Raw genomic sequence first — 23279 nt, 5'->3', positions numbered from 1 at the left:
CACACCTTCATGAGTATTAAAAGCTGTAAGATTTTGGCTTTGTTCTTCTAGAAGTATCCAAAGATAGCTCCAGCACATATCAAGCTTTGTGAAGGCTACGGAGTCACAAAATGATGCTGACGGTTCTTGGATTGTAGCAAGTGGGTACTTGTCTGGAATGATTGCTTTGTTGACCATCTTAAGGTCAACGCATAATCTAAGTTTGTCTTTTTTTTTGTCGTGCAAGGACTAGATTTGATATCCGTGGCGATGAGTCGATTTGCTCAATGAAACCGTCCACTTCCGGTTGTTTCAGCTCCTGTGACACTTTGGCATCGATTAGAAATAGCAACTAACTTGAATTTTGTGAAGCTAGTGGGATTGATGCGTCAGTGTGTGGATCGTGACAGCACTTCTTAATCTCCCAAATCCAGTAAATAAGGAAGCAAACCAGCATGTTTAGTCTGCAGAATCAATCACGTTAATGTGTGCTCTGGTCAGTTCTGCAAGTTTGAATCTAAGTCTATTGAAAAGGTTTACCCCTTTAGCTGCATTGAAAGTGAACCTGTCTAGGGTGACATTTTGTAGTGGACTGGAACTGTGATCATTCCCAAAACGTGAATGATACAGGAGTCACAAGCTTGAAGTATGACTGTCATAGGAGAGAAAATTGTGAAAAATACTGATGGTGGAGTTTGCCACTCAAAATAGATACTTTCACGTCAACATCGATAAGAAGTGACACTGAGATGCCTGAGATCTCGACTCCTTATAGTGACCTGATGCTTTGTTTTTGCAATGATATATAAATGTTGTACCTCAGTATCAGAGAGAGACTCTTCCACTGTCGAACCAATGAAGTTCATTGACGACCTACATGCCTTTGCAAAATGGTTCCACTTTAAGCAGGCGTTGCTTTTTTCCCTCCAGCTGGACAAGGCGTTGTGACTCAATTAACTTTTCCACAATTTGGGTACTGTTTTGAAGATATCTGACTGTGATGGGACACGTGTAGGTGGAATTGCTGAGATATTCCTGTCCATAACCCTTGCTCGTTGAGTAGACTGTGTTTGTGACACTGAATTGTCACAGATTTGCACTAAGTGCAGTAGCGGGCAGATAAAACAACATTTTGCCCGAGCCGCAATGGCAGCTTTTTACACCATATCATCCCAGACCCACTGCATTAATTACTAATTCCCAGGAAACACACCGCTTCGATGGCGGGCGGGCTCTCATTCACCCGCCACGCCATCACCTTGCCACTTCATGACGCCGTGTGCCATATTAAAACTCCAGGCGCGCACACACCTCTCAGTGCTTCCAGCCCATGACTGCTGCATAGAAGACATGGCCCTGAAAGGCAAGAAGACTGCAGCCCCCAGGTTTAATGACACGTCCCTCGAGCACCATTTGAATGCCGTGGAGGCCCGCCGTGATGTCCTCTACCCCCGCTTGGGCTGCAGGAAGGGCAGCTGCATTACCAATCCAGCATAGGAGGCAGTGGCAGTGGTGGTCAGCACCAATGCCCTACAAAAGAGGACAGCCACCACCCTGTGCCGAAAAAGGATGAATGGTCTCATCCGTTCTGCCAAGATAGTTCACTCTTCTCATCACTCTCAACTCACACACTCACAAACCTATCACACATCACAGGGATCTCACACCTCAAGGGACAACACCACTAACTCTCACACACACCCTCACTTCTCCATCAGGCTCATACCCCCTCAAGTTTGCATCCTCATCCCGTCCATGGCTCCTACACAAACATTCCATGCAGTGTTCTGTGTCCTGCTAAGACAAGTTGAATTCTGAGAAATGATTTATAACATGGCCTCATTCATGAGGCGGGTAATGAGAGTCGGGAAAATTCCTGGCTTTGCATGCCCACCTTGGGAAAAGGTGGCCCTGGGGGCATGATCTTCATTGCTAGGAGGCAGATGTAGGCAGTTGGGTTCGCCAACCCCAGAAACACTTCAGAGGCAGAGGAAGACCCAAATTGGGAGGCGGGCTTTTCTCAGGCCACATGTAAAGGACCACCCTGAAAGTCACTCACTGTGACAGGAAGGAAGTTGTGAAGGGGTCGCAAGGCTGTGTGGGATACTTCATTACGTTGTCATGTCAGTATGTATTAAATGTTAGGTAACTGGTTAATTTTGCTAGTAGAGATGGCCCATTAAGAGCCTTCTATAGGAAACTTTAGATGCTGAAGCCTGCTGACTGCAAATGTGTAAGGAGTGTTCATACTCACTGACTCACTGTTGGCAAAGATCCACCATGCCCAGCCATGCAGATGTCTGCATCTTTGCAGCTACAGCAGCTCATGACAGTGTACATCAAGTGAAATGAGCTTACGCTTCAGGGGCTGGTATCAGGGCCCCACATGCAGATCCAAGTCCAACCACATGCCATTTCATCTGTCACATTTTCATCTGTCACCATAACCATAACATCAGCACATTCCTCACAGGCATGTGTGACTCCAAGGGAGTATTCCAGCAGGGTCCTATAAGCTTCGGACCATAGCATGACATTCTGGGGTGCTCGCAAACAAGCACAGTATGCCCATCCCACGAACAGACTCCCCCAACAATATAAGTCTGTGCACTATTAGTGAAGCAGGTTCCTGCAGGTGGTTGTATGTGGGTATTGCGTAGCGCATCATAAAGAGAGAATCATGACTCATCCATGTGCTTTATTCATTGTGATGGCAGAATGTCCCACAGGAGTTTGAGTCTCATGGATTAAGTGCATCCGGGACCTGGAGATCCTGGAACAGGAGTTAGAAGGCTGGAGAGATACCCTGTATCCAGCAGGTAGAAGGAACCCTCCTGCCATTACAAAGAGAGCGTGGCAGACAATTTGCCCAATACAACCAATTAATCAAAGATTTAAAATGTAACCATCTGTCTGCCTGTCACCGAAGCCTATGATGCCAGGAATGCAGGAGAATTCTTTTGTGTTGCTAATATTGCTAAGTTGCAGATGACAGGAAATACTTTTTGTGAATTTATCATCCTATCAATTGCATCATATTAACATCTTCCCACTATTTTATGGCTAACTATCACTGTCTAGAATAATATGATTTAAATCCGCCTGACATCGAGAGGTTGATCATTTAATTGGAATAACAATGTATAAATAAGTCAGCTTTGTGGCTTTATCATAGATTTGTCATGCACCAAAAATCCATGACCAATGGTGACAATTCATAAAACTTACTTTGAAAGATTCTTGTCTTAAAACTGAGAGAGAACTGAGAGCTTATTGCTGCAGTTCCATTTTTTCTCTGCTTCAAAACCTACTTACAACGAGGCAAAGTATAAATAATGCAATGCTGCTGCTTAAAGTGTTCATATATCTTCACTAGCAAATCTGTCGCAGAGTTTCTGTGAAACATTAGGGGCCAAGCATCTATCTGGAAGATTTGTTTTGGTGCACTGAACTGCGATGTTATGATTAATGACTGTATCACCACTTCCCAATGATATCCTAGATCCAGGAGGCTCTTCCTTTGATCATGACTTTATCTTGGTTATGGGAAAGCAAATGATGATTTAAAGCCAGTATAATCGTTTAATTCCTACAGATGGGCACATAGCAATTTGTTTAGGATTTTCAATTAAAAGCAATGAGTTAACCCACAAATTTACATGGAGACCTCTTAAAATTCTGTAAAGTACCAACGTTTTCTGAGGGGGTCCAGTACTATCATGGGTGATGTACAAATGTAATGTGCGATGGGATGGTAGGACATGCAGTACTTTAATACTTATGTACAAGTACCCAACTAAAAAGAAATTAGGTCCAGTCATCTGGGCTGTGTTTGTACACCTTATCACATCAGTTACAGGTAAGTGTTAGCAGACCCTCTTAGACACAGGTTACCTGTACACACACTCATTTGAGAAAAAGGATACGCCAAAGGGGAACTTTGAAGGACCTTGCCTCAACAAAACCACTGTACTTTAAAGTAGTACAAAACAAATCTTTGATAAAATATTAATATAAAAAAATCTGGAGACTAGGATACTGATATAACATTCATGTTTCTCTTTTTTCCCTGTCTCTGTTTCTTCAACTTTTCACTGAAGAATCTGTTCTATGTCAAAGTGTTGTGTATTATTGATTGATGTTTTATTATTTTCTGTCTTACCAAGGTAAGGGAACAAATGTTATGAAATGTTCATTTCCAATATCTAATTTTATTACTTTCAAGAGGATACACAGAACCATTATCCAAAGCAAAAACTGCAAGATTAAAATTTTAGATTGCGGACAGTCTTGCCAGGGAGAGGGATGGAGTTGATGGCTTAGTTAGGTGATGGAGGTAGAAACCCTCAACTCATTTAAAAGGTACCTGAATCTGCACCTAAAATGCTGTAACCTGCAAGGCTACGGACTGGGTGCTGGAAGGTGGGATTAGAATGGGCAGCTAGTTTTTTTATTTTCATAGAGTTCAAGAGTACCAGTGATACAGATTATCCACTACTAGTTGTGGCATGGGGAGAGAGGTTATTTAAGATAAAAATGTGGTGTAAAACATTTTGATTTAATGGAATGCAGGGGCTGTGCTTCCACAGAATAGAATACAGCTAGTATTCATTCATAGTATCTCATTCAAATTAATATTTCCTTTATTTATCATTTAAAAACAATTTATAGCAAGAGTGAGATGGCTTTTTCTGTAAATTTGTAAATACTGTAAGTTTATAATACAGTGTCCTCATAACAGAGCAGGTTAATCCGCTGTTGTGTACCACTGTGAGTTAGGATTTTCCACACTCAGTTCCTGATAACAGTTGAAGCTAAGATGAGAAGGATAGATGCATCCCTGAGAGATGAAGGAAAAATGAAATGAAGAGATCAAAGTGACTTCACATGAGCTTACAGTTTTGAATAAATTGCTATACTGTGTGGACAGCCTAAGAGAGGTAAACAATATTTGAAGTTAAAGGTCTTTGTAAATGGTTTTGTTTTGGACAGCCAGAGGTGTTTAAAAGCTCTATTTTTCTCTGAAGCAGATTGGTGTGGCGCACTAATATGATGCAGCACAAAGAACAAAAGGATGGCTCATACTTGTGGTTAACTTAGAGCTGAATTCCTGATTTGTCAGGTCACTAGAAAGAAGTAATAATGACAGGTCAATTCCCAGGGGGTACAGATTTAAGGTGATTGGTAGAAGGATTAGAGGGAACATGAGGAAAAACTTCTTCACCAGAGGGTGGTGGGTATTTGGTTTGGTGGTAGAGGCAGAAACACTCAGCTCATATAAATAGGCACCTGGATCTGCACCCAAAGTGCTGTAACCTGCAAGGCTACGGACCGGGTGCTGCAAGGTGGGATTAGAACGGGCAGCTAATCTTTTTATTTTTTATTTTTTGGCCGGCGCAGACACGATGGGCTGAATGGCCTCTTTCTGTTCCGTAACTTTTCTATGATCCTATGGTTCTAGGTGAAGTGGTTTTCCAAAGTGAAGAAATAAATTCCAAGGGCAGAAGTCAGCCTGAGCTGTACCTATACTTATCATGGTTTCTCTCCCTGAACCCACACTATTACCTCAGGTATTCCCCAGAATCTATCCTTGGCCCCTTTATATTTCCCACCTATGTGGTGCCTCTTGGCGACATCATCCAAAAGCACCATGTTAGTTTCCACATGAACAACGACAATGTCCAGTTCTTCCTCACCACCACCTCCCTCAACTCTCTCAACTCCTCCACTCTTGCTAAATTATCAGACTGATCTAACATCCAGTACTGGATGAGCAGAAATTTCCTGCAATTAAGTATTGGGAAGACTGAAGCCATTGTTTTCAGTCCCTACCCCAAACTCTGTTCCCTAGCCATCAACTTCATCCCTCTCCCTGGCACCAGTCTGAGATTAAGCAAGTCTGTCCGCAATCATTTGTGTCGTTTGACCCTGAAATGAGCTTCAGCCTCATATTTGTGCATCACTAAGACCGCCTATTTCTACCTCCATAAGTCATAACCTCATCAGTCCTCGCTCCTGTCTCAGTTCATCTTCTGCTGAAACCCTCATTCATGCCTTTGCTACCTCTAGACTCGACTATTCCAGCACACCTCTGGCTGGTCTCCTACATCTTACTCTCCATTATCTGGAGGTCATCCAAAACAAAGCCTGTGTCTTAAGTCACACTGAGTGCTGTTCTCCTATCACCCATGTGCTCACTGACCTGCATTGGCTCCTGATAAAGCAATGTCATGATTTTAAAATTCCCATCCTTGTTTTCAAATCCCTCCATGACCTCAACCCTCCCTATCTCTGTAATCTCCTGCAGTCCCATAACACTCTGGATATCTGTGCTCCTCTAATTCTGGCCTCCTGTGCACCTCCGATTTGTATCAGCTTCAGTTGCCTAGGCCTTAAGCTCTGGGATCCCCTACCTGCACCTCTCTGCCTCTCTATCTCACTTTTCTCCTTTAAGACACTCCTTAAAACTTACCTCTTTGACCAAGCTTTTGGTCATCTGACCTAATATCTCCTTAAGTGGCTTGGAGTCATAACTTGCTTTATAATGCCGCTGTGAAACAGCTTGAGAAATTTAATTATGTTAAAGGCACTATATAAATATAAGCTGTTGTTGTTCATCGTGTTCAGCCAGTGTCCCGCGTAGGCAGGTACTTGCTACAAATCTGAATAAGGTGTGTCTCAAGCTCCAAAAATGCACTTGAATCTCAAGGTACAGCATCTGAGTGGGCCTTCACAGCACGGCTATAATGAGGCATGCAAACACATTTGTGTGTATCATTCTAAAATGGCAGCAATATGAGTTTCAGTCGGGAGAGTTTAGTCAAGTCTTGACCTTTGCCGCTTTATGGGGCATCTTTACAGATATAAGGTACTGAATCGTAGAAAGAAAAATAGACAGCCAGCTGCTCTCACCAGTCACATTCTCCCCAGGCTGAATATGGTGCAGCATTGATTTTGAAGTCCATTGTTAAGACTTGCCACCGTCTCCCCCCCACCTCCACCCCCATCCCCATCCCCATCCTTGTCTGAAAAAGAGGAAAAACCTACCAGACACATAAATGAACTTTGAAAGCAAAAGCGATTTTCATTTTAATTGTTCTGTATCTCTAACCTGCATGATCCAAAAACAAAGATGAATCATATAAAACTGGCATTTGTTAAAAGAAACCTTCCTTGTTCTAGTTGCTTTTTCAGGTCTGGGTTTTACCACCTTCTATTTAGCTGGAAAGTTGCACTGCTTCACGGATATTGGTCAAGGAAAAAGCTGGAGATTGTGTGCAGCTATCCTCCCTCTGTATTGTGCTGTGATGATAGCCTTGTCGAGGACGTGTGATTACAAACATCACTGGCAAGGTGAGCTGTGCTGGCTATCAAACTTCCCCTGTCAAAATGTTGCTTTGGTTGTGCTTTGAGTGAAGAGAGCAATTTTGGAGTGATAGCTTTTACTGTGTTACTCTTTTATGTGACTTATAAGCCTTATGTGTCAAGACTTAACGATCTAATTATTCAATGTTTGCATTGTTTCCATGTTCATTCATCTTCTGCTTATTCCCACAAAAGAAGGAAAGGAAAATGAAACTTGGTTTAGCAAACCAGCTGGTGTAAAAATATTCAGTTAATATAATTTGTTCCCCATTAGTCACATGAAAAATTGCACTCAGTTTAAAACACGCTAGTCCTGACCTTTCTAAAGGAAAGCTCATTGATCAGCCACTGTTGAGTAGTGAGGCAAATCTTAACAATTTCATTACTGAAGGAGGGAATTAGCTCGTTTGCAAGCTGTTTGCAACACTGAACAGAACATGGTGAGACAACAAGGAGCCACTGAGTTCTCAGCATGACTGGTCACTTAAGTCCTAAAGTCGTCAGAAGATTGGATGCACAAAGGAGAAAAGCAGGGAGTTTCTCTACTCTTCCGACCAACACTCTCTCATCCACCATCTAGAATGCAGATTAACTGACCATTCATTACACCGGTGGTTGTGCCACCATGTTATGTACAATATATCTGTTGCAATTGAAGAGTTCCAGAGATGTATGGCATTAGAAGGAAATTACCAGTCACAGCAACTATCATGGATGAATGTTCAAGGTGAGAGATAATTTAATCTTTAAGAGCAAATTCAATAGCTTTAGAAAGTGTTAACTTCAAGAAATAATGCAGCAGTTAAAAAAAATAAGATTGCCTTCCTGAGGGTTATGTTGGTCGCTAACAAATTTTCAAAAAGATGGAAAGCTTGGATGGGAGATACAGCTCTTGCATCTAACGGATAAAACACCACCAGGATTTAGTTGCATGCAGGGGCTAAGACATCTGACAGGCTATAATGATTGAACAAAATTGAACAATATAGGGCAGTAAAAGGAGAAAATGCTAGAAATTCTCAATAGGTCAAGCAGCATCTGTGGAGAGAGAAACACATAGCTTTCCAGGTCGATGACCTCTCGTCAGAGCTGGAAACAGTTAGAAATATAGCAGGTTTTAAGCAAATACAGAGGCAGAGAAAAAGGAGGAGGGAGGATAAGAACAAAAGGGAAGGTCTGTGACAGGGCAGAAGGCAGGAATGACTAAATGACAAAAGGGATGTTAATGAGACAAGTAAAGGTGAAAGGAGGTGTAATTGGGAATCGCAAAATCACCAACAGCTGCCATCCAAAACAATGGATTTGAACTCAGTGTAGAGTCCAGAAGGCTGTAAAGTTCCTAATCAAAAGATGAGGTACTGTTCCTCAATGTTTAGTTTTATAGGAACAGTGTAGATAAGAGGCCCAGGAAAGAGAGATCCAGGTGAGGTAGAGAATAAAAGGACAAGCGACCAGAGGTTCAGAATCATGCTTGCGAACTGAACAGAAGTGTTTCGCAAAGCGGTTCCCCAGTCTGTGTTTGATCTCCCCAATGGAGGATAGATTATATCGCGAGCAGCAAACCTGCTGAGTATTTCCACTATTTTTTTGATTCAATTTCCGATTTCCAGCATCTGCAGTATTTTGCTTTTGTGGATGAAGATATTTTCTAAGTTCAGTGAGTCCTGAATTGGAAGAGAAACGTGAGACCAACATTGCTAAATTTCTCTTTAGCTAAACTGATTATGGTGTGTAGAGAAACAAGTTGGCATATATGCTCATTATCTGTCACGGATTCTTAGGAGAGGCTCCTAATGGTATTGTTCAGTCCTTGAGAATGAAACCTAAAAATTATATTGTGTAACACTATTGTACAAATCTCCAAAGGTGTCAAATAACTTTGCACTTTGACAGAATTATTAACTCTTTTGTTTTAAATACCACCATCCAAGTAGCAGACAGAGAGGAAAATTGGCTCTGATTTTATAGTCAGTGCCTAAGTGATGTCATTCAACGTTGACCTCAAAGAAAGCTACCCACAATGACCTAGCAATCTCTGTGGTATGGGTTTCCCCTTTCCCAGCATTAATTTAAACTGGCACCAAGTCAAGGGGATCACCAGGCGACCAACAATGCTGATGTCATCAAGCAGACTAAGCAACCATTCACATTGAAGATAAAAGCAAAATACTGCGGATGCTGGAAACCTGAAACAAAAACAAAAATTGCTGGAAAAATTCAGCAGATCTGACAGCATCTGTGGAAAGGAAGACAGAGTTAACATTTCGAAAATTAGTTTTCCAAGGTCAGAAAGGGGAGTTGTTATCAGTAATATTACAGTGTAAAAGGGGGCCCTTACATCAGTTCAGTGATTTCTAAAGATTGCCACCCGTGGGGACTGCCACAGTGCACCTGTGGAGGAGCAGGTGATTTTTCACATTTAACTATGCTTCTGTAGACACCAGATATTGCAGTCAGTTTTGCATAGTAATGATGGTGAAGATAAACAGTTTTTCCACCATTATAACCACAAAATCCGGGTCAATAGTGTAGCATGGAGCCATGGAAGTTTACAGTGCAGGAGGAGGGCACCATGTCTTTGACAGATCTTTTCAAGAGCAACTCAAAACAAATTCTGCTATCTTGTCCTTTCCCTATGACCCTGTTACTTCCACTGTTTGAAATGTGTATACACCTCAAAAGATGCAGTAGTCTTTACTACAGCTACTCCGTGTGGCAAAGAATTCCACAGTATTACACAGTATAATATTCAATGGTGGGTCTACTGAGTAATGCAAGAATCCAATGAAATAGTTCATTGTGCAAACTGTGTGAGAGACACCGCTATCCTTACCATTAATTTCAGGCACATTGGTGAAAAGCGGTCTGATGGGTTTTAGTGTGGGCAGCAAATAAACACAAAAGGCTGGATTTTTGCTCTGGGGTCAGAACCATGATGTCAGGATCATATCCGGGTTCTGACCCTGAACGGCATCGGCGTGACGTGCCTGACGCAATTTTTAAAGGGATGACCAATTAGTGGCCGGAGCGCACTCACCTTACAACTAAGTACAGTGGGCTGTCTCCCAAGGCTGGAAGGTGAACAGTAAGCCTCAAGTACTGAGTGGCAGAGGGGCCTTAATAGGCCCTTTAATAACCTCAACTCGCTAACCACCAATTGCAGGTGGGCAGACGTTTCACCCTGAACCAGCATGTTTGAAAAGGAGTGGAGAATGGACATGCTGGCAAACTGGCACACTGGCCGGTGTTGAGAAATTGCATAGCCTCTCTCCCCTCCCCCATCTCTGGTCCTGCCCCCTCCAGAGATTGAAAATTATGCCCAACGTGTTCACTGATGAATTTGACATTCTGTTGCTAAGCAAAGTGCTTTCTCAGAATCGTTAAGATTTACTTCAAGGAAAGGAGGAAAAGGGACATTATAACAAGATGAATATAAATGCCAAACTGTATGCACAGGCAGTACAGGTACTGAACACTCTCAGCCATGAACATCAATCACTGTTGGGAAACTTGAAATGAGCTTTTGTATCTGTCGTTTGCACAACTTGAATAACGTTTTCAGAAGCTAACAAATGAATTCTGCAGCATTAAAATCATTTCAGAGTTGTGGCCTCATCAAAATTTACAGCTTGGTTATACTGAGTTTCATTGTCAGAATCTGGTCTTACCCTAACTCTGGTTTGTGCTAGTTATATTGGCACTAGTTTCAATGGGAAACCATCATCCAACCTGGGTTTTCTTGGCTCTGGTAACTATACTCCATGACGGAGTGAAGATTTCAAAGAATCTCTCAATTAGTCAATTCAGAGATTATAGAGTTCTACCTTTTCTAACACTAGTTGGTATATGAGTTGTAAACCATATGTTGTCGGTGTGGCTGGTCACTTAAGATGTAAAATCACTTCAAAAATCACTTCAAAAATAGCATTTAATTCTGGATCAAAATTTTTTTGGTGCTTATGTCCCACAGGGGTTAACACCCCCAGGCAGAACTCTTGAAAAATGGCAGTTGAGCAGGGTCTTCACCAGTTTTGAAAATTCTCATTTGCCGTATTAATAGCAGATCCTCCAACTGTCCCTTAGCCGGCAAATGGCAGCTAGGGGGAAGAGTCTGAGGTGGAGATCCTCTCCACCAGGAGTTCCCTTTCTTCAGTCTCTGGAGTCCAGTGCATTGGGAAGTGAGATGCCCTGAGAGAGCAGGTAGGTCCCCGTGGTGGGTTGTAGACCAAGAAAGGAGTGAGTCACTTTTTAAAATAATTTTTATTCCTCTCCTTACACATTGGGTTGAGAGGGGAATAGCCAGGGTAGTGGCTGGGTGGTGCTGGGGTGGAGTGGGGTGGTGGTGGTTGAGGGTAAAGGTAAGTGCTGTTTGTGCTCAACTGTGCCACGTAAAGGGAATGTCCAACCACTGACCTCACAAAATCTTGTTGGGTTCCTGTTGATCTCCTTATTTTCATTAGACATACTTCATCACAAAATAATACTGGAAGATAAGCCTCCCCCTCCACCTGAAAACCCATCTCTTGAACCAAGATTGACGTCTTTGTGGTTACCCTCTGCTTCTTTGACCCAATGGGTGAAATTTTCCGTGCCTGTTGGGGGCGGGCGTGTTTGGGGCCGTGAGCAGACAATATGGCGAGAAGGCCAAAAATCAGTTTCACAACGTGTTGAAACCAGTTTGCAATCGTCCGCCCTGCCCATCAATGGCAGGCCGCGTTTCCCGCCATCGGACGTTGGGAACTTCATTGTAATATATATGCATATCATTGTAAACCCAGCCTGCCAGAATCATCCCCCACGTCAAATTTACCGCCCACATCGGCGGTGCACAACGTCTTGACAATTGTGACGTGCAGAAGTCAGGACTTATTATCAGGGTCTTGCACACATCGCAGACATCCAAGGAGAAGAAGATGCTGGAGCTCAACAGCAACAGGACCTGGAGGAGTGTCAATGGCATGCTGGGTGGATCCTGATGGACCTGACTATGCCGAGAAGCGACTTACAGAAGGTGGAAAGTCACCGTTGCGGGCCTGCTCAGTGTCTTGGCCATGGCCTGCAACCGATGATCATCAAGGGGTGGGGGGGGTGGGGGGGGGTGGGGGGGTGGGGGGGGGTAAGGTCCAGCTGTGTTTGTGGGAGGAGGAGGTGCCGGATACTGGGAGAAGAAGATCTAGGTTTGACTGGGAGAGGAAGGGGTGTTCAGGGGGCTGAGTTTGTGAGGGGGCAAATGAAGGGGTTGGGGGGTGAGGTTGGGAGGGAGGAACAAAGGTGTTGTGTGATCTTGGGAGGGGGGAGGGAGTATGGGGGGAGGAGGGGGTAATGGGGGACAATACAGCAACTGGGGAGGTAGGTGTAAGCGGGGAGGAAGGTGTAAGGGAAGGGGTCTGGAGAGGGGAAGGAGTCCAGGGGGAGGAAGGAGTCCAGGGGGAGGAAGGAGTTCGGATGAAGGAAGAAGTAAGGCTGGAGGAAGAAGTAAAGGTGGAGGAAGGAGTCCAGAGAGGGGAAAGGGTATGGGTGGAGGAAGAACTAAGGGTGGGGGAAGGAGTCAGGAGGGGGGAAGGACTAAGTGGGGGCAAAGAGGGTGGGGGAGGGAGTACAGCGGAGGAGGTGGTAACGGGGGAGAATAGGACAACTGGAAGGAGGTGTAAGGGGGGAGGAAGGTGTACGGGAAGGAGTCCGGGGAAGGAAGGAGTCTGGAGAGGAGAAGAAGTAGGGGTGGAGGAAGGAGTCAGGAAGGGGGAAGGGCTAAGTGAGGGGGGAAGGAGTCTGGGGGGTGCGGGGATGTCCAGGTGAACGTGGAAGGGAAGGGTCTGTGGAGTCCATGACTGGCTCTGGGAAGTGAACTGAGGGCGGGTGTGGTAGGAGGGAATGCTGAGAATGACAGTGGGCAGAGTGAGGCAGTAGGGTGGGAGGGTGTGACGGTGTCGGTAGGAGGGACGGCGAGGGTGGTTGTTGGGGACTCAGCGGCAGACACGGACCCTGGGGGTGGGAAGGGGAAGGTCGGGGAAGTCAATGTGGATCGTGGTGGGATTTTCGGGAAGATAGGGAACGTGCACATTCACCTGGACATCCCCGAAAGAAAAGAGTTGTGGCTGGTAGGTGACAGTGGGTAGGTGGAAGGTGATGCCAGGGGGGTCGACAGCGACAGGGATGACTGGGGGAGGGGTAAGGATGGGGGACCTGAAGAAAAATGTTAAACACACCATGCTTGCAAATCCGAAAGTGAAACGAGACTCAAGGTAGCTGCATGGGAGGTGATCAGTGGGTGGGCGGAGATGCAGGTCAGCTCAGGCGGACAACTGAAAGGGAACCCCAGCATTGAAAACACTGAAGACAGTGAGATGAGTGTGATGGGGGAACAATCCATGAGCATGAGAGAGTGCTTGCACAAGGCTCCGAAAGGCCCTGCCTCACACACACAATACACCCTCCAGAATCACTCGTGGTCTGGCTGCTAGTGGGGGGTGGGGAGATGACTTGAGAAGTCTGTAAATGAAGCTGAAAGACACCATGACACATTTTTCAGTGAAAATAAATATATTTTCAAATTATAAAGTGACAAAATGTGTTCACCCATGCCAACTGTGATCAGAATTTCTTAACTTTTCTAAGCCTTAGATTTCTAGGTGCTGCCCTGACATACACAGCAGGGGTGGAGACAGCCTGTGCAATGGTTGGCCCCGTTGCTTCTGATGACTTCAGCGTGGATCCTCTGGAGAGCAGAGGCCTTGGGGCCCCAGCTTGCTTTGCCTGTCCTCCTGTGGGCCAGCTGCTCTCACTGAGGTGAAAGAAGACGAGGTTGAGGGTGTCACAGCAAAGGGGACTCGGAGGGAGAGGACAGCCTCTGAGATTCCTGAGTGGATGACCCAGGGGTGTCCAGCTGCTGTTCCTCCGCCCTTTAGGTGCCCGAGGGACCCGGACTGACTCCTTGATGGGAAAGGTTCCCCTCTCATGTTGCCACTGCAGGAACTCACCCATGACTACTGCAGTGGAGTGCAGGTCTGTGCGCATCTCCACGCTCTGCTGGACCAGGGTCTCCATAGCGTCCGCCACCCTCCCCTTGGAGACCTCCACGCGCGCACATGTGGGCACCACTTCAGAGAGCAGGCAGACGAACTCCTCTGACTCGCATGCCACTCTGTTGAGGGCTTCCAACAGCTCTGGGTGATGTTCCCCCGCCTTCTGCTTACTCTCCAGGATGAGTTGGAAGGCCGAATCCAGAGGCTCGTCACCTGACTTGGATCTCACCTCCGACTGCTGGGGAGCTCGGCTGAACTTGCTTCCTCCTGCTGTGACATGTATCCATGCGGTGACCACTAGATTGTGAACCCGAGTCTGCTCTAGATCTAGGTCCCACCGAGGTGTGTGTCTCTGCGCTGGAGGCGGGTGTGGGTAAGCGCTGTGATAGGTCTTCCAGGCTGCTTATTTCCAGCTCTATAATAGAGGAGGAATCCTCTTGGCTGGAGGTGAGGACATGGATGGAGCTGAGGGACTGGTTGGCTGAGAGTGTCAGTCGCTTGGCAGGGCTCCCAGTGAACCAAAGTAGAGATAATTAACGCATGGCAGCAGAGTCAAAAGCAGGAAAGAGAGCAATCACAGTTGCATTGACAGAGGGACAATGTGGTGCAGGATCCTCATGTGGGTGTCCGCCACCAGCCTCACTGTCGCTGCAGGCACGGTCCACCTCCTCACCAGTCAGAGGGATGGCACTCTCCTCAAATTGAGCGAGGGGCCTAATGTGGGCCACTCCACCCCAAGTCTGGGACCTCTCCCTGCTGTTGTGAGCCAGCTTCTCCTGCATGAAAATAGATGCAGAGAGCGTGTGAGCAGTCTGCTTGTTTGTGTGGTGAGTGGAACATGGACGGGATGAGGACGCGAGCTCCAGAGGATATGAGCCTAATGGAGATGTGAGGGTGTGTGTGAGAGTTAGTGGTGTTGTTCCTTGGGGTGTGAGATACCTGTGAATGTGTGATGGGTTTGTGAGTGTGTGAGTTGAGAGTGATGAGAAGAGTGGCTTACCCTAGTGGAATGGATGAGACCATTCATCCTCTTTCAGCAGTGGGGCTATCCCATTTTGCAGGACATTGTCAGTGGTCACCGCTGCCACCGCCTCCCATGCTGGATTGGGGTGATCTTGCTTTCTGGCCTTCGCCCAGAGCATGGGTGGAGGTTATCACGGCAGGCCTCCAAAATACACTCGAGGGACACGTCACTGAATCGGGGGGGCGGCTGCAGTCTTCTTGCCTTTTGGGGCCATGTCTTCTATGTAGCAGTCGTGGGCTGGAAGCACTGAGAGGTGTGTATGCGTCTGCACTTTAAATATGGTGCCTGGCGTGAAGAAGTGGCGAGGTGATGGCATGGTGGGCGAATGAGAACCTGCCCACCATCGAAACAGTATGTTTCCCAGGAATGCATAATTAATGAGGCGGGATTGGGAAGATACGCCATTGCAGCCGGCGGGTAAAACATTCCTCTTCCCGCCCACTACCGCATTTAGTGCAAATCTGGTATGATGCCGTCCAGTGTCTGCTTTTCATTACACCTCCGTGAAGTGGTTTAGGGCATTTAAAATATTTACCGATAGGTTGTTCACTTTATTTAATTCCTTATCTCTTTGTGTTAAATAAAAAACAAAAAACATTTAGAATTGGTAATATGTCATTCTCCCAGATTAAAATAAAGAGAATTTCTTAATCTCTTCCCTAAATTCATAACAGCACAGAGAACAATGTAACAAAATGATGCCTAACATGAAATGTAAAACCTTTATAACTGGAGTTATCCAGATTCCACAGAAATCTTCATGTAATACTGTGTATTGAGTGACTGCTACACGATTCCTGTGTAACAACTCCTGCTAGGTGCAGCTGTCCCATAGAGAATGAATGCTTCATTACGTATGCATTGTCCAGAAGCAAAATGCTGCAGATACTGGGAATGAAAGTAGAAAATACTGGTGATCCTCAGCAGGTCTGGCAGCATCTGTGGAGAGAGAAACAAGAGTTAATATCTTGGGTCGATGACCTTACATCAGATGCATGGTAGGTGCCCCGATAACCTGATGTTCTTTTAAAATGCAGGCTTGTAAGCAACCACCGCACTGATCAATAGTATCTAGCGTGATTGGCAATGTTCGCAAGCTGCTCAGGATTTGTTAGGAACTAAAGCAGTGAGCATTTGGAAAAATCTTAAGTGCTCAGCTTCTGCTTCTCACTGCTGTGAATTGAATGCAAACCTGCCAGTCACAGTAGTAACATATGTGTGGCCCATATTAGAGCTGAGAAGGGAAGATAAGCCAGACCGTACAGAAGCCTCTTTGAATGCAGGCGATGGCATTAGACAACTAAGATTTATGAAGAAAAATGACCGTATAATCAGTTTGATGAAACCGCTTCAATTATTCCTATTAATATATGATTTACATCCTTATCTCACAACCACTAATGGAAATGGAATGAAGTCCCAGCTGTAATTCAAACCAACAGACATGAGGGACAGAAAGTTTACATAACGTTGACTTGCGGCCCACAACCTTCACTCAGCTTCTCAATTCACAGCATTCCCATTTTACACTAATGAATTATTTCTCACAATTTTAATTGTTTGAGGTGGTTATGAATTATACCTTTGTTCTGAGATTTTCACTCAGGGCTGCTCACACTTAAGGTGCACAAACTGTTAAGCCAGGTTTAAGTAGTTAAAACTAATCTGCAATTTTATTAATGTAAAGGCTGGTGACATTCATATTTAACCTTAGTTGTGCGCATAGATCCAAAGGACTTGATGGGAAACAGAGTTTCTGTCATCCCTTCACAAAACAGCAAATAAATCTACAAATTGCCGGGAAAGTAGTCAGTCACAGAGCTAATCAAACGTACAGATACAATTGCCAGATTTAAAAAACAAATATCAGTGGGAAGGCAGACTGTTGGGGACTGATGCTGGCAGTATGTTTGGAGACGGTGAATGCAAAAGCTCTGCCTAATTGTTTCCTGAGTGATTTTTGCAGTCAAATGTGCGCGCTTCACTTTTTTGTGTTTATTATACAAAATCCTAAATTGAAGCATGTAACCATTCTTAGCCGAGGCATAGAACATAAGAGCAGGGAGATTATGCTGGAACTGTATAAAACGCTGGTTAGGCCACAGCTAGAGTATTGTGTGCAGTTCTGGAATCCGCATTATAGGAAGGATGTGATTGCACTAGAGAGAGTGCAGAGGAGATTTACCAGGATGTTGCCTGGGCTGGAGAGTTTTAGTTATGAGGAGAGATTGGATTGGCTGGGGTTATTTTCCCTGGAGCAGAGGAGATTGAGGGGGGGACATGATTGAGGTGTATAAAATTATGAGGGGCATAGATAGGGTAGACAGGGAGGAACTTTTCCCCTTGGTGGAGGGATCAATAACCAGGGGGCATAGATTTAAGGTAAGGGGCAGGAGGTTTAGAGGGGATGTGAGGAAGAATTTTTTCACCCAGAGGGTGGGTGGGAATCTGGAACTCACTGCCTGAAAGGATGGTAGAGGCAGGTACCCTCGTAACATTTAAGAAGGATTTGGATGACTTACGATGCCATGGCATACAAGGCTATGGGCCTGGTGCTGGAAAATGGGATTAGAATAGTTAGATTCTTGTTTGACAGGCGCAGACTCGATGGGCCGAAGGGCCTTTTTCTGTGCTACAGACCTCTATGACTGTATGGCTATGACTCATGCACTTAAAAATAATTAGTGAGATGTTTAGATACTTTCAGTTAGATGGCAGACATACTTCCAAAATAGTGAAGGACACCAAAGAGGAACAGACATACCAACTTTCAACAATGGTTTGAGCCTTGACCAACTTTTTGACCTTTGACCACCTCTTTGAGCTTTGACAGGGAGTGTCAGCTGTGGTTCAGTAGATAGCACATTTCACCCCTTGATGTAAGAAGGTTAGAGTTCAAGCCCCACTCCAGAGACTTGAACACAATGGATTAGGCTGACACTCCAATACAATACTGAGAAGCGCTACATTGCCAGACGCGCTGCCTTTTGAACATTAAACTGAGACCCATCTGCTCTTCAGGAGGACATAATAAATCCCATGGTACTATGTTGAAGAGAGCAAAGGAGTTATCCCTGATATATTTGCCAATATTTATCCCTCAATCATCATCACTAAACAGATTATCTGATTATTATCACATTGCAGTTTGTGGAATTTGCTACACAAATTGACTGCTGCTTTTCCCTCATTACAACAGTGACTCCACTTTCAAAGTATTTCATTGACGGTAAAGTGCTTTGTGATCTCCTGAGGTTGTGAAAGGCAACTATATAAATGCAAGTTTTTGTTTCATTCAAGAGCTTACACTTGAGATCACAAACTTCTGAATGTAATACTCTAGTACATCCCAGCATCACAATATTTTTCTCTTCTTTGGCTGGATCATGACAGAAAGTGAAAACAATTGCATTGGACACACGTGACGACTGCGGAATTAACAAGCAACAGTGAATGTCTCCTATTGGAACTATAGGTTCTCCCTGAATAGACAACAATAGGCAGCAGTTGAAAACTGTGATAGTAGCACTCACAGCCACAAGCAGAAACAAATGGGGGAATAAAGAGGTGTGGAGACGGAACAGGAAATAAAAGGAGAAAAAGAGAAAGAAAAATCAGAAAATGAGAAATGACCAGGAAATAATAGAGAAAAAGAGAGAAGAGGGTAAGAGAGACAAGACAGGGAAATGACATGAATGCCATATATATATATATATATATGTGTGTGTGTGTTTGTGTGTACATATAAAAAATATACTGCACTAAAGACGGAGCTCCATTTATTATACTCGGCGGCTTGTACAGATCACTCAGCAACATCCCAGCACCAGCATGATTTTTAATCAAAAACACATATCAAGATATTCAGTTATTTTCAATCATTAACATCTGAATGCTGAATTAGCCAGTGGCCAGAATGTGTGCTAAGTTTAAACAGCCCGCTGTTGTTTGGTGACATATATCGCCAGCTACTTTTATACAATAGCTAATGTCATCCTTTCCTGGTGTAAGACTAGCTCTTTTCAAGTGATTTGTGTTGGGTGATTGGCTGAACACACTTAGTCCTTCATCCAGAAACTGTGTCCCTGATATTTACTCAGGGCTACAGGAAGAGAGGGGGGGTTGGCAGTGGCACTGGGGTGGATTTTTGGAAGGTTAACCTGCAAGAATGAGTTTCCCCAGGTGTCCTGCACAAACTAACTTTAAAATTTTTAAAATTAAATCTTTCAAATTTTTCGACAGGTTTCCAGCCTGATGGCCACCCAGATTGACAGGTTGGCTGCCTATGAGGCAGGAAAGCCTAATGCAGGGTGGGGGAAGGCTGGGCAAATTGGACATTATGATGGGCAGTGGGGGGTGGGGGCAGGGGGGACATTACAGGAGAGGACATTGTGGGGGAGGTGTCATGCAGCTATTAATGTATATAATATTATTGGAAAATATTTTTTCTTTTAAATAGAGGTTTAGTCTGTGGGTGTGTCTTAATTGGATCATAGCCAGCTAGTTTAGGTGCTTTGATGTGTACTAGTTTTGATATGTAAGAGAGGTAGAGTGCATTTGCATTTTTTGAATAGAGCATTCAAGAAGTGGGGTGAATTCTGGCACCTAGCGAGCAGAGACCAAGCAATATGTTTATCTTGCTAATAAAATTGATACTATGAAGGGGGTTTTATTGTTCAAAGTGGCTGGTGATACAATGAGAATTTACATTCAATGGGCTGTGCCAAGTATAACTTCAGTAGTTTTGTGTATGTAGAGCAGAGGCAATGTGAGCAGAGCAGCTGTAAGCCTCCAACTGACTCCACAGGAACCAAAGTGAAAAGAACCTCATTTTGAATTCATAAGGTGAAAATGCTTTGCCTGGTGTCTGGTTAAGTCTATGAGTTGCTGTTGCTTTAATGGAGATTAGTTTGGGAATTTGTTAAAAGTTATGATAGTAGTAATTTGTTGTAGCTATGTGTATATATTTCACTTGTGTAAATTAATAAAAGGTTTCATTTATCTTAATATAAAACCTCATGAGAACTGGTGATCTGATTCCTGAATTTAGAGTTGCATCTCAAACATATCACTTAAAACTATAGGTTCTAACAGCTGTTTAAAGTTTCCCTCTGAGGTTTTTAAATAACTCAGCTGTACCAACTGCACGGTCATAAAAGGAGGATAATTTGGTTGGGGGTGGGGGGTGAGTGAATCAGAAATTGCTGGGAGTGGGGAAGTTATCCAATCAAGGGAATTCAGTTGCATGCAGATAAGCTTGTTGGGCCTTGGAGAAACATTCCTGTGCCTCCTGCCTGCACGCACTGTAATAAAAGGCACTGTCATAGATCCAATGCTTCTTGCCTCCTTTTACCTGCCAGTAATCCCAACCTCCATGTGTTAAAAATTAAAAGTTCCGCTAAAATGGAGGTACATAGCCTCCTTAACATATTTCAGTGACCCACCCACCTCCTGAGAGCAGATTGGTCTCCTGACCCACCTCCATTAAACAGACTGGTGGCAGGTTAGAGAATTTTATAATTCTTACCTTCCTACCTATCCCCAACCCACCCTTGGGCATCAAAACGTCCCCCATGGTTCAGTCACTCCAATGATAACTGAATCAGTGATTTGGAGTAGCTACATCAAGGGTAGAGTTTTCCCCCCCGTCGGTGGGGGGGTGGGGTTGTGTGGGGGAGGGCGCGGACCCAGTCGGCGCCCCCGATCGGGTCCGCGCCGCCATTTTACGTGGGTGGGCCAATTAAGGCCAGCCCAGCTTGATGTGCACCCAGAAGCACTGAGTGCTCCCTGTGCGGGCGGGGAGGGGGGCGGGGGGGGAAGTTCCCTGAGTCAAGGGTGCGCTCTTTTGCACATGCACGCGAAAGAGTGCAGAAATGTCCCTGAGGCACAGATTAGGGAGATTAGTTTTAAGTTTTAACAGTTCAATAAAGTGTTGAAAAATTTTTTATGACCTGTCCCCTCATGTGAAACTGTCACATGAGCTGGGACGTGTGTGTTAATTTCAATAAAAATTTTTGAGATTATTTAAAGTCATTCATGAAACTTCAACCCGCCCCTGGATGAGGTTCCATGAAAAATGCAAAGGCCACCTGGGCTCTTCGCCTACCCCCCCAGCCTTAAGGTTGGACCGGCAGCTCCGTTAATTATTTTAATTGTTAGTTAAATGGCCTTAATAGGCATTTGACAGTTCGGCAGGTGCACAACAGAGTCAGCCGCACGCCCGGTGAACTGAAAATCTAAATGACGCGCGGTGACGTCGGGACGCACGCCTGACATCATCCCGTGTCATTTTACACCTCAGCAAGCGGGGACAGGGCCTGCTCGCCAAGCCGAAGGTTCTCCCCCAAGCGTAATGGGACAGTGAACCCGATTAAAGCATTGATAGACTGTCCATTAATCCAGCTTTATACAGACCGAGCTGAATTTTCATTTGGGTGCAAGGCATGTTTCGGTTTGCAAATAGCTATGCTTAGGGTTTTTTTTGGAAGAAACCCAATTTTTCTCCCCTACTGCCGACCCCAAGCCATTTTCCTCTGGCCATTTTGTGGGTTGGGAATGCCAAGTGTGCATTACACATACCCACCCCCACTGAGGTCAGGTTTCCCATTCTAAATGGGAGGTAGATGTCAGAATTCCTCCCACGCAATTTCCATTTGTGTGGAGTGTTGGAAGCCTATTAAAAGCATGCCTGGTTTTAGAGTTTGTGCAGAAAATGGAAAGCCTGCTGAGGAGCCTGGAACGCTGTGAAAGGTCAGTGTAAAGTGTTTCATGCCTTCAAATGTCACTATTAGGTGCTGTATTGTAATGTAGATTGTTTTTAATGCAGTGAGTCATCATAGGGATCTGCCTTTAAAGGTAAGTTGACCCGTACATTAACCAGCCTTGTGTATTTTTGTATACATGAATTTCAGCGTTTTTGCAATGGAGGAAGCATCATTGTACAGTGAAAATGTCACAAAATGTCCTGTCAGCCTGCACCGTCACCTTCTCTGCTGTGATTTAAATCACTTTTTAAAAATTCTAACCATTGGCTCACTTACATTCTGGTTTTGACACCAGGAAACAATCTACACTTGAAAAGAATCTAACTACTTGGTTCCTGACATTGCTGACAGGCACTCCACTTAGAAATTGAAATGGGCACCTTTTGTTCTTTTCTTCTCGTGAGCAGTCCATTGTTTGAACAGCTGTGGCCATTATCAATGCTTGTCTGAGTTTCAAGTGCTAATGGATTTCAGCACAGTAGGTATTCCATTCACCTGAGAATGAATACCCTATCTATGCCCCACATAATTTTGTACACCTCCATCAGATCCCCACTCAGCCTTCTCTGCTCTAAGGAAAACAACCCCAGCCTATCTAGTCTCTCTTCATAGCTGAAACGCTCCAGCCCAGGCAACATCCTGGTGAATCTCCTCTGCAGCCTCTCCAGTGCAATCACATCCTTCCTATCGTGTGGCAACCAGTACTGTACACAGTACTCCAGATGTGGCCTAACTAATGCTTTATACAGTTCCATCATAACCTCCCTGCTCTTGTATTCAATGTCTCAATTAATAGAGGCAAGTATCCCATATGTCTTCTTAACCACCTTATCTACCTGTCCTGCTGCCTTCAAGGATCTATGGACATGCACACTAAGGTCTCTCTGATCCATTGTACTTCCTAGGGTCCTACCATTCATTGTGTACTCTCTTGCCTTGTTAGTCCTCCCAAAAAGCATCACCTCACACTTTTCAGGATTAAATTCCATTTGCCACTGTTCTGCCCATCTGACCAACCTATCTATATCGTCCTGTAGTCTAAGGCTTTCCTCCTCGCTATTTACCACACCACCAATTTTCATGTCATCTGCGAACTTACTGATCATATCTCCTACATTCATGTCT

General features: G+C 44.6%; 1 protein-coding gene across 1 annotated transcript in view; it reads left to right on the top strand.

Moving 5' to 3' along the window:
• plpp4 (phospholipid phosphatase 4) overlaps window positions 1-23279 on the top strand; it is a 253224-nt gene that overhangs the window by 213453 nt on the left and 16492 nt on the right. The window contains exon 6 of the mRNA XM_078564769.1: window positions 7162-7332. Coding sequence (XP_078420895.1) covers window positions 7162-7332 — 171 coding nt within the window. The remainder of the gene's footprint in view (window positions 1-7161; window positions 7333-23279) is intronic.

The sequence above is a fragment of the Cetorhinus maximus genome, chromosome 20 (assembly GCF_964194155.1).
Source record: "Cetorhinus maximus chromosome 20, sCetMax3.hap1.1, whole genome shotgun sequence".
In the NCBI taxonomy this organism is placed as follows: Eukaryota; Metazoa; Chordata; class Chondrichthyes; order Lamniformes; family Cetorhinidae; genus Cetorhinus; species Cetorhinus maximus.
The sequence above is the reverse complement of the archived record's forward strand: the minus strand, read 5'-3'. Positions and strand labels throughout refer to the sequence as shown.